This window comes from Onychomys torridus, chromosome 14 (assembly GCF_903995425.1).
Source record: "Onychomys torridus chromosome 14, mOncTor1.1, whole genome shotgun sequence".
NCBI classification, from domain to species: domain Eukaryota; kingdom Metazoa; phylum Chordata; class Mammalia; order Rodentia; family Cricetidae; genus Onychomys; species Onychomys torridus.
The window spans coordinates 30563453-30584153 of record NC_050456.1 but is presented as its reverse complement, the minus strand read 5'-3'; the positions used below and the strand labels follow the sequence as shown (position 1 = coordinate 30584153).

At 34.9% G+C, this 20701-nt stretch overlaps 1 protein-coding gene across 4 annotated transcripts in view; it reads right to left on the bottom strand.

Annotated features, from left to right (window-relative positions):
- The window catches only part of Lrfn5 (leucine rich repeat and fibronectin type III domain containing 5), a 281892-nt gene that overhangs the window by 4023 nt on the left and 257168 nt on the right, over positions 1-20701 (bottom strand). For all 4 annotated transcript variants that reach the window (XM_036206675.1, XM_036206673.1, XM_036206671.1 and 1 more), the window contains 3 exons: positions 10158-11562; positions 6873-7585; positions 296-339 (listed from right to left, as the gene is read on the bottom strand). In XM_036206675.1, the coding sequence (XP_036062568.1) occupies positions 296-339; positions 6873-7585; positions 10158-11542 (2142 nt within the window). In that variant the 5' untranslated portion in view covers positions 11543-11562. The remainder of the gene's footprint in view (positions 1-295; positions 340-6872; positions 7586-10157; positions 11563-20701) is intronic.

The following is a 20701-nucleotide window of genomic DNA, read 5'->3' as shown; positions in this document are numbered from 1 at the left end:
TTAAAGTGGTTTAAATCTGGAGCGACCATGAGAATAGCTTCAGGATCACACTAACAGCACAATTAGAGCTACATTTCAACCCAACTACATTTTTGTTCATCAGGAGTAGATCCAGACATGTTTTGCTGATTCACTGAACTTAATTATGCTTCAGTTTGTACTGTTCAACACTTCATTTAAGGGACAATCTCAAAACAGGGTACTAACACATCAACAATTAGAAATTTCATGTATATAAATCTCAGCAAATCTCTCTGGTTTTTTTGAAGTAAATAGCAATGAATAAGCTTCTCACCTGTGTTTCCTGGACATTCTGGTCAACATTAGTCAGCAAAGCATCTGGGAATGAGATTGTCAATGTCATGAACAGTTCTTTACTTGTTTTCTTCCTTAAGATCCGGTCCTAATACTCTATTCACTTGGTTTACCGAGCTGAACCATACTTGCATGGCAGCAATTTGTTTTTCTGTTTTTACACTTTCCCATAGCTATGTCATATATTTAATACTGTAACAATAATTTTTAAAATACAGATTTCTAGTATATAAAAATATCTCTTAGTGTAGGCTTAATGCAGTTCAATGAGTCAGTTGGGCTTCTATTTCTGTTCATTCCAGAATAAACATTTCTGCTGCAGAACTGTCTATGAAAACATGGAAACCACTGAATTCAAAGTTGGAAATTGAACTTATCCATACTTACCACACAAATATAAACACAGTGTTAAGTATCAGTTAAGATCTAGTTTTCAACTACTCATGTCATTCATTTCTAAGTAAAAAGTAAGAATAAGATGCTACATACAAATCCATGCATATATACCATTTGACTGTAAATGTTCAGTATCATAACACAACCCTGGTTGGACATATTCTATTTCTTTGGAGAATCTGTTCATATGAAAATACTATTAAATATTTTGGAATGAAAACAGTTAAAGATCTATAAGGATAGTTATCAGATTTTTATAAAATATTTTAGAAAAAAATGAAAAATTAATTTCTTTATATATATAAACTCATTGAGCACAAATATTTATTTCAACATATAATAACCCTTGAAGATTAAGATTTTTAATTAAGAATGTTACAGAGAGAAAAAATGATTAGGGAATTTGATTATGGTAGAGGCAAATATATATTTCATAATTCCTTCAATTTATTCAAATATTCAAATATTCACTTACGTAGTATGATGTAGAACATAATTACATTAACTGAATGACTTGTGTGTCAAATTAGTGTGTAACCACACCACAAAACAAGTACATTTAAAACAACAAAAGGTTCATGGCTTTCTGTGGAACATATTATAAGGAATATTTTTTTTCTGTTTTTGTTTTGACATTTGTGAGCAAAGAATTCACCATTTTGAGAAGATTAAGTGAGGATGTAAATTGGGGATAATTAGAAAGTTCAAAATGACAAATAAGTATTAGAAAGTGTGCATTCAACTGTTGTTTTAAAAATGGTAGATACAATTTAGGAACATTTCTGTGACAGTCCTTTGAAATCTCATTATGTTTAAGTAATTGAAAAATTATTAATTTGCATTACATGAAAAATATTAGTTTAGATATTTTCTTCTAGAATTCAGTGTATGTATAGAAGTATCCATAATTAAACCTGTATAAATAACACTGTACATACGTATTCAGTATTTACTTTAGCTCTTAAATATTGACATTGAAACAGGTGAATACAGCCAGAACCAACTCATCGATTTCTTTGTTATAATTACAAGCTGCAAATTTTAATAAAGTTTCAAATGTATTTATTTATGTAACCACAATGGGAGAATTCAATACTTTGATACATTTCCAGTTATAAATTGTTAATTTCTTTCTCAATTGTGTTGTCACTGTATTGCTAGGAGAGCTGAGACACAGGAACATATTATTCATACTTTTTATTTTATGTTGACTTTTTTTCTGCTAATAAGCAGCCATTTCTTCTGGAAAACAATGAAAAGAAATACAAAACTCATAGTGCTTATAATATCACTGCTGAATGAGCTTTCTTGTTTGTTTTCTTTGTTTTTGTGTCTAAAACTGAGTAATTTTGAAGGCTGGACTTTGAAAATCATATAAAAATTTTGTCGACTTGATTACTTCTCTTTCCTCTATACATTTTTAGGAGATTACTTTTTCTTTAAAATTGTATTTGTTTAAGCGTGTATGTGTGCACATGAGTGAAAGCCTATGCGCCATGTACATGTAGAACCCTGAAGAAGTCAGAAGAGCACGGAGTCCTCATAACTGAAGTTACTTCACAGAAGATTGTAAACCACCGTGTGGGTACTAAGACCTGAATACAGCTTCTCTACAAGAACTTTAAGTGTTTAATTAGGCACTAAACTGTCTCTCCAGGCCCTTAAAGACATATTTCATACTCTTAAAAGACATTCAATGGCATTTGCCACTTTCGCTATAAGGTATATCATCATCATTATTATTATTATTATTATTATTATTATTATTATTATTCCTGAAATAGTACTATCAGCAACCTATGAAAAAAAAACATGGTTCTTTCCTATCCAACCCACAGCTATACTGAAGATTTTTCCCCAAACATTCCCCAGGCTCTCATAGAAGCACTCAATGCTAAGGGCTGCTCTCATGACATAAGTAGTCTGAGGATGAGAAAGGATGATCCGCAGTCCGTCTAGCCTGAGTGCTTTACTAGCTTATAACTTCAGTTGTAAATCATCGAGGCCAAGGAAAGAATAAACTCCTATTTGCTCTCTTCTTTGCAAAGAGTACAGGTTACAATTAGTAGATACCTATGGTGCATTTGATTTCTGCAGAAATTTTAAGTACTTGTATTTTAAAGGGAGTTTTCCTAAATTTATACCTGAACATAAGCAGAGTCGGAATACTAATATTTAAGAAACAGGTGGCAATTAACAGACCAGAATTTTCTGATTGTTGGCTTTAATTTCTAAGTAAAAGTTACATTTCTGCAGTCAAAGCAAATAAATTGAAATAATGTTGACAGCAAGCACTGTCTGAATGCTGAATAGTGAAGTGAAAATATTTCACAAAAACAGGGGAAAATGAACAACTGCATTGAAGTTTTGAAAGTGAATTATTTCAGAGACAATACAAATATTTTACTCAATATATTTCTGTGTCAGTAAATAACACTGGGCACTTCAAAATTATATCCTGAAACTAGTCAAACTATATATTAAAAGTAGGTAAAATCAATCGCTTCGATGTATTAGCTAGTAAGACCTCTTTTAACTCCTTGAATTTGGGGGAAAATTCGATAGCAAATAAACTGGATAGTCAGGGTTACTTGTTACTGTATCTAATTTCAACTGTTTTACACAACTGATTTATGTATTAATCAATTTGGAAATTCCAAATACAACAGTCATTAAAGTTGTTATTCCCCAGATCACTGGGGAAACTTTGAAGGCTGTATTCTTCCTCCATGACACCCCTTAAATTATGGTTTGGTATTTCTAAATCAAAGACAATTATCCAAAAAGAATCAAAACAGTTTAGAGATGGATACATAATGCTTTGTCTAAACATTCAGAGTAAATAGGTTTCTTTTTTTGTTTTGTTTTTGTTTTTTTTTAAAGACTCTGATAACTAAGAGAGCACATGTTTGTTCTTTGCATGTAACAAGTTGATAATATTACATGGCTAAAAATGAAAGTTAAATAATTAAGAAAAAGAAGTAAAAATAATGGTTCCACTCTGCTTATAGTCAGAAACATAAAAAGGAAATGGCATGTTCAATACATGGTAGGTTAGGTAAACAATGTACTACATGGAAAAATGAAAAACAAGAACACAGCATCTCTGACTGCTGTGCTAACAATTTCTGGACCACAATCTTCACAATGCTAATTAGTTGAAACTGCTGTTTATGGTAATAATAATCCTTCCATCTCTAGAGTTACTCATGTATTTATCTATCAATTTACTCAGTCAACTAAGCATCTATGTTGTGTCAGTCATTATAATAACATTAATTATCTCCATAAGCAAAACTGCCATCACTTGAATGCACATAAAGACCAGATAACTTTCTTGGTAGTCTAGTCTTCTGTTGATTTTTCAAAATATAAACTTTTACAAAACTTAAAACAGAGGCTTAGATACTTATGTTTAAGAAACAACTGTCCAAGCATATATACCCTTAAAAATCTCATGAAAATACTAAAGTCTTAATTATTTAATGACTTTAGTCAAAATGAAATTCATATGCTTTTGTCACATATTTTCAAATGTCTATGAGAAATGAAATATTCCCATTTAAGGTTCCAGGCGAAGCATAAGCAAGATGATCAATTCTAAAAAAAAAAAAAAGAAATTATAACATTTATGTTTCGCAGTAGTTTAGAGCAGGCACGTAGGCTCGCCTGCTTTGCCTTGAATAATTTTAAGGTCTTTTTGTCCTCCAGAAAAGACTTTCTCATGAAGAGTAGGAAACATTTGTCCATTCAAGTGTTTAGTGTGATTTTGGCAAATCTGAGAATGGGAAGATTATTACCATGCTATTGTCAATCAGAACCTCATTAGAAATAATGTGACCAGTGTAAATTCAAAATACATAGTTAAAATTAGATGTTACTACTGTAACAGTGCCCAAAGTCACTCTGCTTTGAGAGGTGCTTGGCTTTCATGAACTAAGACCACACAGGTGACTTTATATGCACCTCAAAGAACATATACAGGAACAATGGAGGAGGATTACGTTTTGTTTAGTGAAAAGCAAAATCTCAAAAAAGAATCAAGGAGAAGAGATGTGATTTAGGAAGAATAAGTCAGCACACTGAGCAATCTCAAAAAAAAAAAAAAAAAATCAAGACTGGAACTAAAGTCATCTCCAACTGTACCTTTGTGACTTCCCATTTAATAGCATCAAGAGAATGTACATGTAAGATGTACATCTGCCAAATTAAAATTAATTGAATGTTTTGGATGTGCACAGAAACAAAAAACAAACAAACAAACAAACAAACAAAAAATGAGCTGAATTTAGCTTTAAGTAACGTGAGGGATGTGAGTTAGTATACTATCATTTTGAGCTAGCTGTGATGGGTAAAACAGTAATCCTCCCACCTGGGCAGTGGAGCCAAGAGTATGGGGAAGCCTTCAAGGAATTCTTAATTACATAGTGGGTCTGGGGTCAGCATGGGATACATGACACCCTGTGTCATAGGAAAACAAATGAACAACAAAAAGAAAACCAAAACCCACAAACCAATAGCATCAAATTTCACATTAAACTCACTCCCCATGATTCCTATCATATATGAAGTACTCACTTATAGTATGGCTAACATGTTATGTTTGATGCCAAGTAAAGGGTCTAAGTTTTAACAGAAGATACAGCCTCATAACAAAATGAAAACAAAACTAGAAGGAAAAACAAAGTAAAACCATGCATATCATTTCTTAACAACACCACAGAGTTAAATATAGATGAGTCATGTCTCCAACAAATCTCCAAAAAAATTTTTCCAAGGAAACATTTGGTTAATTTTTTATATTCTTTAAAATAATGCATGCCCACTATGTGGAATGAGTTATGATTACATTTACCACAGTCTTTGGTTTTAAAAAAATGCAAATACTTTAAGAGACAAACATTCGGGGGCAGAATTATAGCAAAGAAGGGAAAAAGAGAAGTGATTTTCTACCATTTGTTAATGTGATGAGTCCTCCTTTCGAAGCTTTGATTTCACTTGGTGCCAAAGGCAAACACCTGTTTGTAAAAGCAAACTTATATATTTTTTTTCTGATTCTTTAACTTGTATTAGGAAAATGTAAAACATTCATTCAACAGTTGTGTGGGGAATAAATATGATTACCTTTATATTTCTATGGATTAGTATATATGATAAATGTAAAATGAATTCATTTTATTATTTTTCCACTGAAAAATCTGGTTAGGAGTGAGCAGTTTAGAACAATTTTAGCCCCAAATCAAGATTGTTGTTTAGAAGATATTTACTTTAGCATTCCTGGGAAGGCTTAATTTGAACAACAAATTTAAACTTTGAGTTGTTCTTTACAACACAATTTCTACTGAAAGCCGTGCAGGGCCTTCATTTAAAAATGTCATTTATTTATAAACAGACTTCTCTTTAAATGACAAGAAATCTAATTTTTATGTAAGGCATTTTCTGTGATAGCATTTCACATAAAAATGTGTTATTTTATATGGATGCGGGAGGGGGCGGGGAGGGGGGAGAAGGGGGGGGGGGTTTGGTACTAGCATGACTGGCAGAGGACAACGTGAAGAAGTCAATGGATCCTCTCCTGCCACTTCTGGGTTCCATTCACTAATTGGTCAGGAGTGGCTGGCTTGGTGCCTTTACAGGCTGAGACATTTCTTGTCCCTGTAACCTCTTTGTAAATATGATTTGCTGTCACAGGGCCTGAATTTAGCTTTGGGGTAGAAGACATTGCTGGACTCTCTCTAAGTGCCCACCACTCTTGCTGTTTTATGTATGTGACCTTTATGCACGTATATGAAGGTCCTATATTCCCTGTCTCCACCTTGCTTCTAAGTAAAAATTCTGAAGTCCAAGTATCAGAGACAAGACAAGAATTTCAAATTTCAATTTACTCTGTAAATTTCCGCTGTAATTTTTTTTTCAAAGAGAAATAACAGATTCCATAAAGCTTTCTTATATGTACTCCACATTTGGAATAGTTACTTCTCCGTCACAATCGTCAGAAATGCAGGGGCGAGTCCGCATCCCATTCATAGACATGCTTCTCTTAGGAGACAGCTCACGTGACTTCAGTGAGTTAGCACAGCAATAATATTCCTTTAATTCTCCATTGAGAGAGGACCCGTGCCTGGCTCTAGCTCTCTCAACAGGCACGGTGAGAAACTTACTTGGCTTGGTTTGTGCTCTTTGAGAAGTGGGCCCCTCTGTGACAGTGGCAGGAGGGCAGCTAGCTAACTGCAAGGCAGTTGAGTTGTTCCTGTTAGTGTTCTGGGACTCAGCATTTGTGACAGCGTCGCTCTGCGGCTCAGCACTTGGCTTCGTACTGGTCTTTCGTTTCTGCTTTTGAGACACAGATGCACTTGAAGTCCAGGTAGGAGGCAAAGCAGAGGTAGCGGTGGAGGAGTCCTGGCTTGAACATGTGTCTGAAGACTGAATCACATTGTCACTGGCAACTTTACAGCACTGGGCATTCTCTTCATGGCCCATGGCTTGTTTGGACATGGACTGGGGCAGTGTGACACTGCACCCTTGCATCTGAGCCCCGTTAGTTTGAGAATAAACGTTGCTAACCTTGGTGACTTTGTGGTGCCCGTTGTTGTTACAGACCTTATACCGGATCATTAATATGATGATGAAAACCAACACAGAGGCAACAATGATTCCACCAATGATAATAATCATGGTTCCACCCAAAAACTGGGACTGCATAAAGTGGCAACGGACGTAATCCTGTTCTGTAGTAAACTGGATGCAGCCCACGACTCTTGTGGCAGTGAGGGAAGTGATGCCATCATCATATATGGCCAATACACACAAGTCATACATAGTTCCTGAAGCCAGATTATTGACCAGAAACGTTTTGCTCGTAGGAGGTATCATTCTGAGGGACAAGGGAATATGTGTTAATATTAAAAAAAACAAAACAAAACACATATACACACAGTCATGATGACTTTAGTTCTATCTCCTCCAGTACTCATCAAGATAAGCACATTTATAGCAGATATGAAATGTGGAAAAATGATCTGATGCTATATTTACCCAGTTAGAATAGCTGAAAGCTCATTGTTACAGTTTGCATTATATTAATGGTGCCTGCACCATGGCTTGACAAGCTTACTAATTATGCTGCTTGGCAAAGCAGTACTCCCAATAAAAGCCACTGCTAAAAAATCATTTATGACGAATTGCTTTTGAAAGGTGTGACTGTGACATTATCTGACTACTAAACAAATCCATTTAGCACTTACCACACCTCTATGACTGAAAGGCAATTTGAAGAAAGAGAAAACATGGACAACCGTATTAACAACCAGAATGGAACAGCAATTCAGAGCATTTGCTTTCCAAATCCTAGTAAGCGACTATGGAATGGTACCTACCAAGGCTGTCTTTAATAACTTCTACTGTTATAAGGATGAACAGACTTTATTTGCAGACGTTGTGATTTCTTATGCCTTAGCTCCCAGTACGTTTTAATGAGTGTGATGTGCATGTGTGAGCAGTAACCTGGACACGTGATGATGAAACAAAGCTGTTGCTAAGAGCGTGACATCACCCAACCACCATATTCTAATGAGCATCTCCAACAAGAAACATTTTTTTTTTTTACATTTAGAGATATCTCTAGATTCATTCCACTGTAAAGACTTCAGCATTTGTATCTGCTGCTAACTTTTTTCCTGAGGTGTAACCAAATACAATTGAAAGTAAAATTAATTTGTAAGTAAAGGGTGAAACTATAGTTTCTCCTGAAAATGAGTGATAGAAATATCAAACCATGGCAAAACTAAACTGGGATACAAGCTATACAGTGTGTTCTGAATGTACCAGGAAACTTACAAGAGCATGTATTGGTAACCAAAATCACCGCTGACATTCAAAGGGTGTATTCTAAATGTTGCATATCACTAAGTACTTAATCACATCAATGTTTATTCTTTATAAAACACAATGGAATGGATATAAATATCGTAGGAATGACAACCACTGCTTTCAGGAATTCACAAAGGTTCTAAGAATGACATAGAATATATATATATCTCAGAACAGGAATACAACTTTGGGCTTGGAAAGCAAAATGCAGCTTATCAGAGTTAATACTTAGAATGGATAGTCAGTACAGGAAAGTGTGGTGAATTCACAGTCTCTCATGGACCACTGATTGAATATTATCTGTGGGCCATGTGGAGAGCCTGGGAGACAGGAGTAAACTACATTTCTCTAATGCTCATACGTCATAGCTTGCCACCACATCCATTTACTGATGAGAGGGATATTAGAAACCACTTAGCCTAATCGTTCTTTTTAAAGATGAGGAAATTAAAACTCAACCAGGTAGAACCTGGTCCAGGATTGATTACATAGCTAGCTAGGATAATTTTTTTTTTGTTTCTCCCCCTAGTCCACACTTATTTTAAGAAATTAATTTCATTTTCAGACATGAATTATTTTTATAATTATAAGCAAAGTATTTTTAAGAATTTAACTTCTGTATATAGTAACTAAAAACAGGTTATTTTTTTTTCAAAACTGTGACTTTAAATCATTTCCTAGGGGTAATAATAATCTGTCATGGGCAAAATCATATGGAATAAAAATGTGAATTTCCAACAGAAAATTGGACAAGATGTGACTAAAAATCAATGAGGCTGAACTTTAGAAAAACATACCAGAAATTAATTAGCAGATACAAGTTCTCCATCGCTGTCCTGTCCCAGTAGTTGCATACTTAATTCCAGTGATGCTTTCACTGCTCAAAATACGATGTATGTCCTCTTTGGAAGTGTCTTAAGAACCCATGCACATGAGACAGCACACATGCACTTAACTCAATCACTCAAAGAATCAGTCTCATTACTTTATAGTTACATCATGTTTTTTTTTTTAAATTGAAAGTGGCAGTACTCATCTTGATCACCCACCTTATTGACAAGACTTGACTCCAAAAGGCTTGTTTCCAAAATTGAAACTCACCCTCAAAAGACGAAGATTTGCCACCACTGAGGATATTCAAAATAGTATGCCGAAGGTTCTAAAGATAATTCCAAAACTGCTTTGAGCAATGGCAGCATCATTGGGATAATGGGATAGCCTCCCAACGTGACTTCCTTGAAGGAAAGAACACTCATGTGGATGTGTAAATTCTGGTATGTTTTTGAAATTTTAAATTAAAACTGTCTTCTTGTCTGATAGTCACATTCCTCATATGAGGTTAAAAAATAAGCATAGTATTAAATACCAATGTGTGCTATTTAAAATAATGCCACTCAAAATATTTTCCCATATGTTTTCACCACTTCATGTATTACATTATGCAGTATAAAGTCAGGTAGCTACAAGTACAGCACAGGTTAGTGGTGTCAATTTAGAAACAAACTAAAACAACAGTGCTTTACAAACCCTGCACTATAATGGTCCGCAAAGGTCCAAGATGGCTGTATTTTTCTTACCTGTAAACAAGGGTGTCATCATAAGTACCATTGTACTGGATTTGAAACATCCGAATTCCTGGAATATTTCTTTGAAAATTAAATTTAAGGAGTGCTGTTGAGGAAGTGGCTTCTGCCACCACAATTTTGTCTTGACTCATTTTAGTATCACCGTTGCTACTGCTAGCGTTTGAACCTGACTTAGTAGACGTGGAGATATCTGAAGAACCAGGATCAGGCTCGTGGATATGATTGGTACTGTTTAGTAGGTGAGGGAGTTTAATTATATGAAGATCCACGGTTTGTGTTGCTTCCCCTGCAGGATTGGAAGCAATACAGGTAAAAGCACCTGTATCTTTTACCGTTGTTATAAGGATGTCAAGTGTTCCATTATCATACACCAGAGATCTTGTTGCATTTGAAATAAGTTTCCCTTCAGGAGAAATCCAGTGAATAGCAGGTTCAGGGTCTCCTCTAGCTTTGCACCTCAGCGTTGCCCTTTGACCCTCCAAGACTCGCATCTCGTGTGTATGACGAGTAATGAGCGGAGGCTCACACAAAAACTCTTCTTCGGGAATTGACCAAAAATAACGGCCAGTTAAAAGTGCAGGAGAAGCACAGGTCTCGAGGTCATCTTCTCTGGACAACCGCCTCAGCCACAACAGCTCACAATTGCAATGCAAGGGGTTCCCACCGAAACTCAATGCAAAAGTCGATGGACTTATGATTCCTGAGGTGGCCAGCACCTGTGCTCGCTGAAAGAGAGGGTCAGGGGGCAGCTTTTGTAACTTATTCGATGTTACATCTAGTCGAGTCATCTTGTGCAAGTGGGAGAACGTTCCCTTAGGAATATTGTCAATCATGTTGTGATCCAAACTAAGAGTGTGCAAGCTCACCATCTTTTCTACAGCATCCCAGGGGATTGTTTCTAGATTATTATAGGACAGGTCCAGCTCCTCCAGAGCAAAAACATCGTCGAATGCTGTGGAAGAAATTAAAGTCAGCTGATTGTTGTTCAATATCAAATGATGGAGATTGGAAAGCCCACTGAACATATCATTTGTAATTTTAGTCAATCTGTTGCTATTCAAATGCAATGCTCTTAAATTTCGTAGATCAGCAAAAGCATGGGGTGTAATAAAACTTATTGTATTCCTGGATAGAGTCAGGTCCACCAAGCTGGTCATATTGGCGAAATCTTTCCTCTTGATGTTTGTAACAAAGTTGTCTGCCAACCGTAGCTCCACAGTTCTTCTGTCAATGTTTGGTGGAACAAACAGAAGCCCTTTCTTGGCACAAAGAGTTGCAAGATTAGGAGACAAAATCTGACAGACACAACGCTTTGGACAGATCTGAGCTCGCACAGCTATGCCAATGAGAAACAGGCAAAAAAGGAATTTTTCCATTGTAGATCAAGTTTAAGAGCCTGAAAAAAAAAAAAAAAGACATAAAGGACAGTTTAAAAACCAATCATTGCACATTTCATATCGATAGTAGAATATTTGATGTAGATGGAAATGGAGAAACAGTAGTATTGATTTAGATATCAAATGAGTATTAAGTACAACTTCTCATGTAGAATCTGTTGTGGACACTGAAGCAGAATGCTATAAGACTTTGCAGGATTTAAGGATAAACAGACTAAAGTGTCAAAAGATTGCTATCATTCTGTAAATATGTTACATATGTAAAATATGTCCAAGGTACTTAAAAAAGTTAAAACAAAAACAACGAAACCCAACCAACCAACCAACCAACTAACCAACCAACCAACCAACCAACCAACCAACCAACCAACCAACAAAAATCCAAAAAGAAAAGAAACAAACAAGGATAGCAACAACAGACCTAGAGATTTGTGCTCGAAATTGGAGATCTAGGGGACTGGAAGGTTAGGCATTCAGAAAAAAACATTCTGAATTCTGAAAAATCCTTTTTACACAAGTGAGTTCAAAACATGAGCATATTCACTTCCTCGCTAGTGCAGAAGGAGGAGTGAAGCTTTCGCTGTTGGATTCCTTTGTAACAAACAATTAAGGGAGATTATTGATTTCGTTCCATTCATTATTACAAACTTTCCTTATATTGTTGAGCTTTAACATTCTCGCCACAAAAACAGGATCTTATTCTCAAAAGTAAGGAGGCTGAAAATTTAGCACAAAATATCCAAATCCACACACTATAAAATATTTGATTATGAATATGGATTTTTAAAAGCTATTTGAAAACAGTTACTAAAATAATAAACACTGAGTCCAAAAGATATGACATTGTCTTTCCCTTCACATTTTTACTTTGATTGCATGTCTTGCAAACAATCATGAAAAGTAAAAATAGTAATGTAATTGTGATAATTTCATAAAGTATATTTTACACAACAGGAGAGAAAATAGATGTAGGGTATCACCCAATTTGAATGGAATGTAATAGGACATGTAGATTATTTTAGAAGCATTATATATATATATTTTTTAATGTCATAATATTTAGTAATTTTATGTATTATTAAATGTGGATATAATTAATAACCATTATTATTCTCAACTGATAAGGTCTTGTTTTCTTGATAAGATACTAATACTGAATTATCCTTTCCACAGCAGGAAAAAGTGTAAGAATACCAAAAAAAAGAAGAAAGGAAAAAACAACCTGACAATTATCAGAGGTCTAAATCACTATGCATGAAGCTCTGATAAGTGAAGTAATAGATTTAAAAAGTGATTTCTGATTTCTGTAGGAGACATTATCAAAAATCAGAGCATAGGGAAAATAAAGCAGGTGGTTCATGAGCAGTCATGGAGAGGAAGGGGTCAAATAAAGAGATCCTGATCACTACAGAGCCTGCCCCAGGGGAAGACATGTAGGATCCTGAAAAATGGTCATAAAAGGATTTCTAGAAAATTAAACAAAAATCAAGTGATAGGTGGGACAATGCTATCAACAGGAAGACAGGTATAATAGGAGTTCAGAAGAATGGAAGGCAGCAATACATTTGTAGAAATATGGGTAAGCCATTTTCTAAATGTTCTTTTAAAAATGTGTCAGTCTGGGCTGACCATACAGAAACCATATCAAGAGAAACCATAATATAGCTGTAAATAACCAAAGGAAAGGGAGAGACCTTAAAACCCTCCTAGAAATGAAATATAAATATATTACATAATGTTATATGAAAAAACAAAAGTACTGTCTGTTCAGTGACTCATCTACATAAATAAAGGATGAGGGATAATGAAAATGTCTCAAAAGAGCTCTAATAAAAGGGAAACATTTTAACTTAGGTAAAGTAATGTTTTTGTAAAACATAAAAATAAAGAAAATCATTATCAGAGAAACAAATAGATTTCTAGCCAACAAACAAGAAAACTAGCTATAAGAAGATAGGCTGGACATTCTCTTCAGAAACCTTGGAAACTTGAATCTGTATAAAATGAGTGGAGAATCACAGACATGATACATTTCTGGGTAAGAACAAAAATATCTTTGCAATATATAGGAATAGTGCAGATATTCTTTTAAGTGACAAGAAACCACCATTGCCTCCCTGACTACCAAGAGGTAAAAAGCTCACTTTAAGATAATAGCATCAGAATGTGGTGATTATAGAAAAACCAAGTAATTTAAATCATGTGATTTAAAGAAATAGTCCATTTAGATTCCTACAGTAGAGTAGGTTGTATATCTCAGAGAGAAAACAGAATTGAATGTTATCAATTTAATATGAAATATAAAAATCTAAATAAGGGAAAAAGACAAAAAGTAAGAGAAAGAAAAGGAAACGATTCATATAAGAGCACAAGCAACAAAACAAATTAAAAAAATAGAAAAAAAAATCAAAGTAAGTTTTTAGGAAGTACTGTAGAATTGGTATAAACTTGCCATTGTGAAAAATTCAGCAAAACAAGATTCCAATTAAAGGGAACATTAAGGAAAATACCAAGAGAAACTATAAAGATTTTGAAAGATAAAGGAATTTAATGAGTTATATAATGCCAGTAACTGTGACAAATTAAATAAAGGGCCAAATACATAATAAAATAAAATATACTGAGATAACCCTCCTGAAAAAATCATATTCTAGAAACAAGATGTATTCAAAACATCACAAATTATTCTAGATGAAACTGAAAATCAGCAGTCAAAGTAGTTATTTAAATGATCATATAGTATATTATATATGATAATACAAGGAGACAGAGTCTTGTAGGGGGTGCTAATGGGGAGATCTACAAAACTTCATAAAAGCTGTACAGAAACTCTTCATGCAATTATTGGAACTTTTTAGAACTACACACAGATGCATAGTCTGTGAGACGATACACAGAAGTTTAATAAGAAATGAGTAATGGTTTTAAAAGACATATTTCCTTAGTTCTGTCCTAGGTCTAACTTAAATTTTGCTTATTTCATAGCATGACTGCCTGTTGTATCAAGCGACAACATAGACAAGCCACTGATGCTTTGATGGTTTAAAAGTCAGAATAAATTTAGAATAGACATGAAAACACTCTAACCACTGTGTTTCATTTCTGTCTAACATTTCTAAGTATTGATAAAATGAATTGTGTTAAGGAGTTTCCCAATGTTAGTAGCACAAGATGAATGAACATCTAATTTCAAAAGTAGATAAGGAATCTTGTAAAGAGGCAATTTCATCTACTTATCAAGAACCATGAATAATATTTTATTAATTTTAACATTACACCAATAAATAACCATTTGGAGATATGAAATGTTGTCCTTGGTACTCTTGCTTTGCTATAGTAATGATTTTAAAAATGATAAATTTTACCAACACACACTGATGTTTAATCCAGGCAAATAAAACTTACAAACATCTGTCTCTTGCTCTCTAGAAATAGCAAAATGTAAATTATGCAAACAGATTTTGGTAAGAATTTTAGAAGGGATCTAGCACTGCAAGTAGGAGTTTAGATAATTTCTGCATATCTCTGCATTGCATGTTCTTTCAAGAAAACTCTTCTAAGACGCAAAGTTACTCATGGATAAGTAAACAAGAAACTGCCACACACACTGCAAAATGATTTTTCATACATCTTTCTGCTTGTGGCTGTTATATAACATATGCTCAAGAGCCAGTGTTTATTTGGCATCTAGAGTGGGATATCAAAGCAAATTCAGATTTTACAAGCTACACAGATTATAATGTATTTAGCAGAGACAGCAAATGGCAGTAGTTAAACCTCTGCTTCCCCCTGCAGCTGCTTGACTCCTTTCAGGGGATCTCTAACTTGTCAGCTAGTGTAGGACTGATCAGTGGGTAACCAGAGACAAAAAAAAATATATATGATGACTGACTGTAGGAAAAAATTGAATTTCTTAAAGTCTTGACAAGAGCATTCTAGTCAGTGAAACAGAATTGGCTGTTTAATTTTAATTACTTTTGTTTTTGCTTTACCACATACTTATGTTTCCCTAGAGAACATATGATCATAATGTATTTATTTGCTTATTATAATTTTGTGCAGGTGTTTTGTGAGGGAGTGCCTATGGAAGGCAGTAAAGAGCTTTTATTCCTGGATGCTGTACTTACAGGCTGTGGTAAACTGCCTGACACTGGTATTGAGAACCAAACTTAGGCATTTTATAGCAACAACTGCCCATAACCACTGAGACAGCTCCTCCACATCAAACAAACAATTTTAACCATGGTCTCCACAAAAAACATACCAAAGATATTATGAGTATACCTATGACACTCAGGTGTCAAAATATGACATATAAATGATCTCATGGCCCTTAATAGGTGTTAGTGAAATTCATTATCATATTTAATATAATTAGTTAAATTCATCAAAACATCCCTACTTTGCTAAACACTCTGAAGCTTAGAAAAGCAGCATCTATGCAGAACAAATTCAATTAAAACAAAATGTGGAATAGAAAAAAATTATGCCTTAACGTATCTTTTGATACTTAAACTTTGACAATTAATATGTCCTTGAATTTTTAGTATAATATTATATATTTTCATACCTAATTAATGTGAACATACATTTTACTCTAACATATCCACACAAATTATTGTAGATCTGCATTATGAAAACTGGATAACTATAAAATATAAAATATGAAGAGGGATTCTATTTGAAAATGAGGGATCTTACATTGAGATGATTGTAACACAAAAAGTTAAATTTGCTAAGAGGAATTTGTTACATTCTGTCTGACTTGATGTGTAAACACTTCAATGAGAATTTGCTTTGAAAAGCATTTTTTCATATAATAGACTTTAGTCACATTATTTCCCATCCCAACTCCTTCAAGATCTTCCTTATATTCCTATCCACCTAATTTCATGTTCCACTCTCACAAAGCAAAAAAATCAAGACAATCAAACAAATAAAACCCAATAAGACAAAAATACCAAAACAAACAAACAACACAAAAATAACATGGAATCTACTTTGTGCTGGCAAACTACCCCTGTGTGCAGGGATATCAAAGTGTGTATTTAATATACCCAATGACACTCCATTGAGGAAAGGTAATTTTCCCTTTCTCCTATGGATGTCAATTTCAAATAACTTCTTGGTTAGGGGTGGGACTTTGTGTCCTCTTCTCCTTCTCAGTCTTGTCTGGCTTGAACCTGTCCAGATCCAGTGCATGCTGTCATGGTCTCTGTGAGTTCATATATGCATTGGTCTTGTTGTATCTAGATGGCACTGTTTCTCTGGAAACAACGACCACATCCAGCTCTTAGAAATCTTTCTGCCTTATTACTATATCTCTATAGTAAAGCTTAAAGTCTGGGATGGTGACACCTACAAAAGTTGCTTTATGATATAGGATACTTTTAGCCATCCTAGGTTTTTTGGTTTTTCCATATGAAGTTGAGTAGTGTTCTTTCCAGGTCTGAGAAGAATTGTGTGGGGATAATTTGATGGGAATTGCATTGAATCTCTAGATTGCTTGCGGTAATATTGCCATTTTTACTATGTTAATCCTACCTATCCACAAGCATGGGAGATATTTTGATGTTATAATATCTTCTTTGCTGTCTTTCTTCTGGGACTTAAAGTTCTTGTCATACAGCTCTTTCACTTGATTAGTTAGAATTACCCCAATGTATTTTATATTATTTGTGACTATTGTAAAGGATGATGTTTCTCTGATTTAAAAAAAAAAATTGCTTGGTACTGGCATAAAAACCAACATGAGGACCAACAGAATCAAATTGAAAATCATGACATTAATCTGCATACATATGAACCCTGACTATTGACAAAGAAGCCAAAACTGTACAATGGGTAAAAAAGCATCTTCAACAAATTATGCTGGCATAACTGGATGTCAACATGTAGAAGATTGCAAATAGACCCATATCTATTGCCATGAACAAAAGTCAAGTCCAAGTGGATCAAAGACCTTAACATAAATCCAGTTACCCTAACTTGATAGAAGAAAAAGTGGGAAGTAGTCTTGAATGCATAGGCACAGGAAACCACTTTCTAAATATAATACCAGTAGCACAGACACTGAGAGCAACAATTAATAAATGGGACCTCCTAAACCTGAGAAGCTTTTATAGGGCAAAGGACACTCTCAATAAGACAAAATGACAGCCTACAGAATGGGAAAATATCTTCACCAACCCCACATCTGACAGAGGGCTAATCTCCAAATTATACAAATAATTCAAGAAACTAGACATCAAAATACCAAACAATCCAATCAAAAAGTGGGCTACAGAGCTAAACAGAGAATCTTAACAGAAGAATCTCAAATGTCTGAAAGGCATTTAAGGAATTGCTCAACATCCTTAGTCATCATGAAAATGCAAATCAAAAGGAATCTGAGATACCATTTTACACCTGTCAAAATTGCTATGATAAAAAACACTGATGTCAGTTTATGTTGGAGAGGACATGGAACAACAGGAACACTCCTCCACTGTTGGTGGAACTGCAAACTTGTACAGCCACTTTGGAAATCAGTGTGGTGGTTTCTCAGGAAATTAGGAATCAATCTACCTCAAGACCCAGCTATACCACTCTTGGGCATATACCCAAGGAATGCTCAATCATACCACAGGGACACATGCTTAACTATATTCATAGCAGCATTATTCATAATAGCTAGAAGCTGGAAACAACCTAGATGCTCCTCAACAGAAGAATGGATAAAAAAATTGTGGCACATATGCACAATGGAGTACTACTCAACAATAAAAAAAAATCATATCATGAAGTTTGCAGGCAAATGGATGGAACTAAAAAATACCATCCTGTATGAAGTAACCCAGACTCATAAGGACAAACATGGCATGTACTCACTAATAAGTTGATACTAGATGTAGAACAAATGATAACCAGACTATAATCCACAGCTCCAGAGAAGCTAGCTAACAAAGAGGACCCTAAGAGGGACACATGGATCAACCTGCAAAGGAGAAATAAATGAGATCTCCATGAGCAAACTGGGGAGACTTCATCCTGTAATTGATCGAAGCAGATGCAGAGATTCACAACCAAGCAGCAGGCTGAACTCCACGAGTTAAGTTGATGAGAGACAAGAGGGATTCTATGAGCAAGGAACATCAAGACCATGATGGGGAAATGAAAAGAGACAACGAAACCAAACTAGTGGGGGCTCATGAACTGTGGACCAATATCTGTGGAGCCCACAGGGGACTGGCCTAGGCCCTCTGCATAGGCAAGACAGTTGTTTAGCTTGACCTGTTTAAGGTGTTCCCTGGCAGTGGGATCAAGATCTGTCCCTGCTACATGAGAAAGCTTTTTGGTGCCCAGTGCCCATCATGGGACACCTAACACTGCCTTCATGAAGGGGAGGGGCTTTAACCTGCCTCAACTGAATGTACCAGGCTCTACTGACTCCCCATGGGATGCCTTGCTTTGGAGGAGGTGGGAATGGGGGGTGGGTTCGGGAGGAAGGCCGGGGAGCAGGAGGAGGCAGGAGAGGGGAATATGTGGTTAGTATGTGAAATGAATAGAACATTTCCTAATAATAAAAAAAGAAGAAAATCTTTCTGTCTCTTCTTCTGAACTGACCCCTGAATGTGATGAAGACATTTCACTTAGAGTGGTACATCATGTATCACTCTCTGCATATTGTCCTGTTGTTAATTACCATCTACTGCAAAGAGAAGCCTGTCTTGGGAGGATTGGGTGATGTTCTGGTGCATGAATACAGTAATATGTCATTGGGAGTGATATTACTTCTATGCTCCTTTAGCAAAATAATAGTAGGTTTTTCCTTAGGCCAATGAATTATCTAAGCGCAGATTCTTTGCTAATTAAAAAATGTCAGATATGGCTACAATCTTATGAAATGGGCTTCAATTCCAATAAAAAAGAGATTTGTTACTTGTTTAACATTGTGCTACTATTTTACTATTTGCAGACAGTTCACTGGTGGAGGTCCCAGAGCTTGTGGGTGGATGTTATTGATAATTATTTTCACCTCTGGTAACACACAGATTTCCTTCAAATGCTTTTTAATCCTCATATGAAGATAGGTAAAGTACAAAATTTTCATTTCAAAAATAAACTCAAAAGAAGAAACATTCATTCATTCATTCATTCCAGGTCATTTAAGTAAACAAAGAACAGACAAACAAAAATTCATGTTATGTGCATCTTGGGAAATTCCACCAGTAACTGAAATGAGTGCATTTCCTCCTAGAAGATAGTTTGTGGAAAGGGCAGTCTAGCACAAAACAGGTGAAGATTACCAACAGTGCTACAACATCAGTAGTTTGAAATTGTAACAGTAGTTAGCTGGAACAGGTTTCAAACGTTTCCTTAAATTTAATTTCTGTGCATTGTAAGCTTTCATATGAATGTTCAGAAGTAAATGTGAAGTACGTTATATAGGAGTTGATGTGTGTAGAAAAAAAATTATACTTAAAACTTGTAATACTTGTAATAATTAAGCCAGCAGAGTCTCAGTATAAATAATCTGGGGCAAAGATAGATATTTATATAATTTGATAACCTACGTTATATATGAAAATGCATTCCCAATTTATAAATTTTAAAGGTTATAGTGAGATAAGGGAAAGTCATATTCTTTTTCTTGTATGTAAATAAAATGGAATGTGGGGGAAAGAGGGATGATTAAAAGGAAGAGAAAGCCCCTCTGTAAAATGTCCACAGGTAGATGGTCTTCAGATGAGGAAGTGGTGGCAAATAGTATCTTAGGAGAACATATATTTGTCTGTGATATTACCAGATACTATCTCTCCCCACATGTGAAACTCAATTTTTGCCCAATTACCAGTGCCTTTCAGAAAACAACAGAATGAAAAGAACTTGGATTCTTTCTCATAGAATGATGCATTAACTGAATCTCTGTGAGGAACTAAATATTAGATACCTAAGGTTACAACTTGTATTTAATAAAAGAGTTTCTTTCTATTGCATTTCTATGCAGAATAATTAGTCATCAGTGGACACAGTATTCAGGCAGAACCTTTTAGAACAATATGAAAAAAATGTATTTCAATTAATTTGTCATTTCAATGCCTTTGTGTCATTTCAAGTTCTGAGTATATGGAAGTTCAATCCATAGAAGTGACCTTG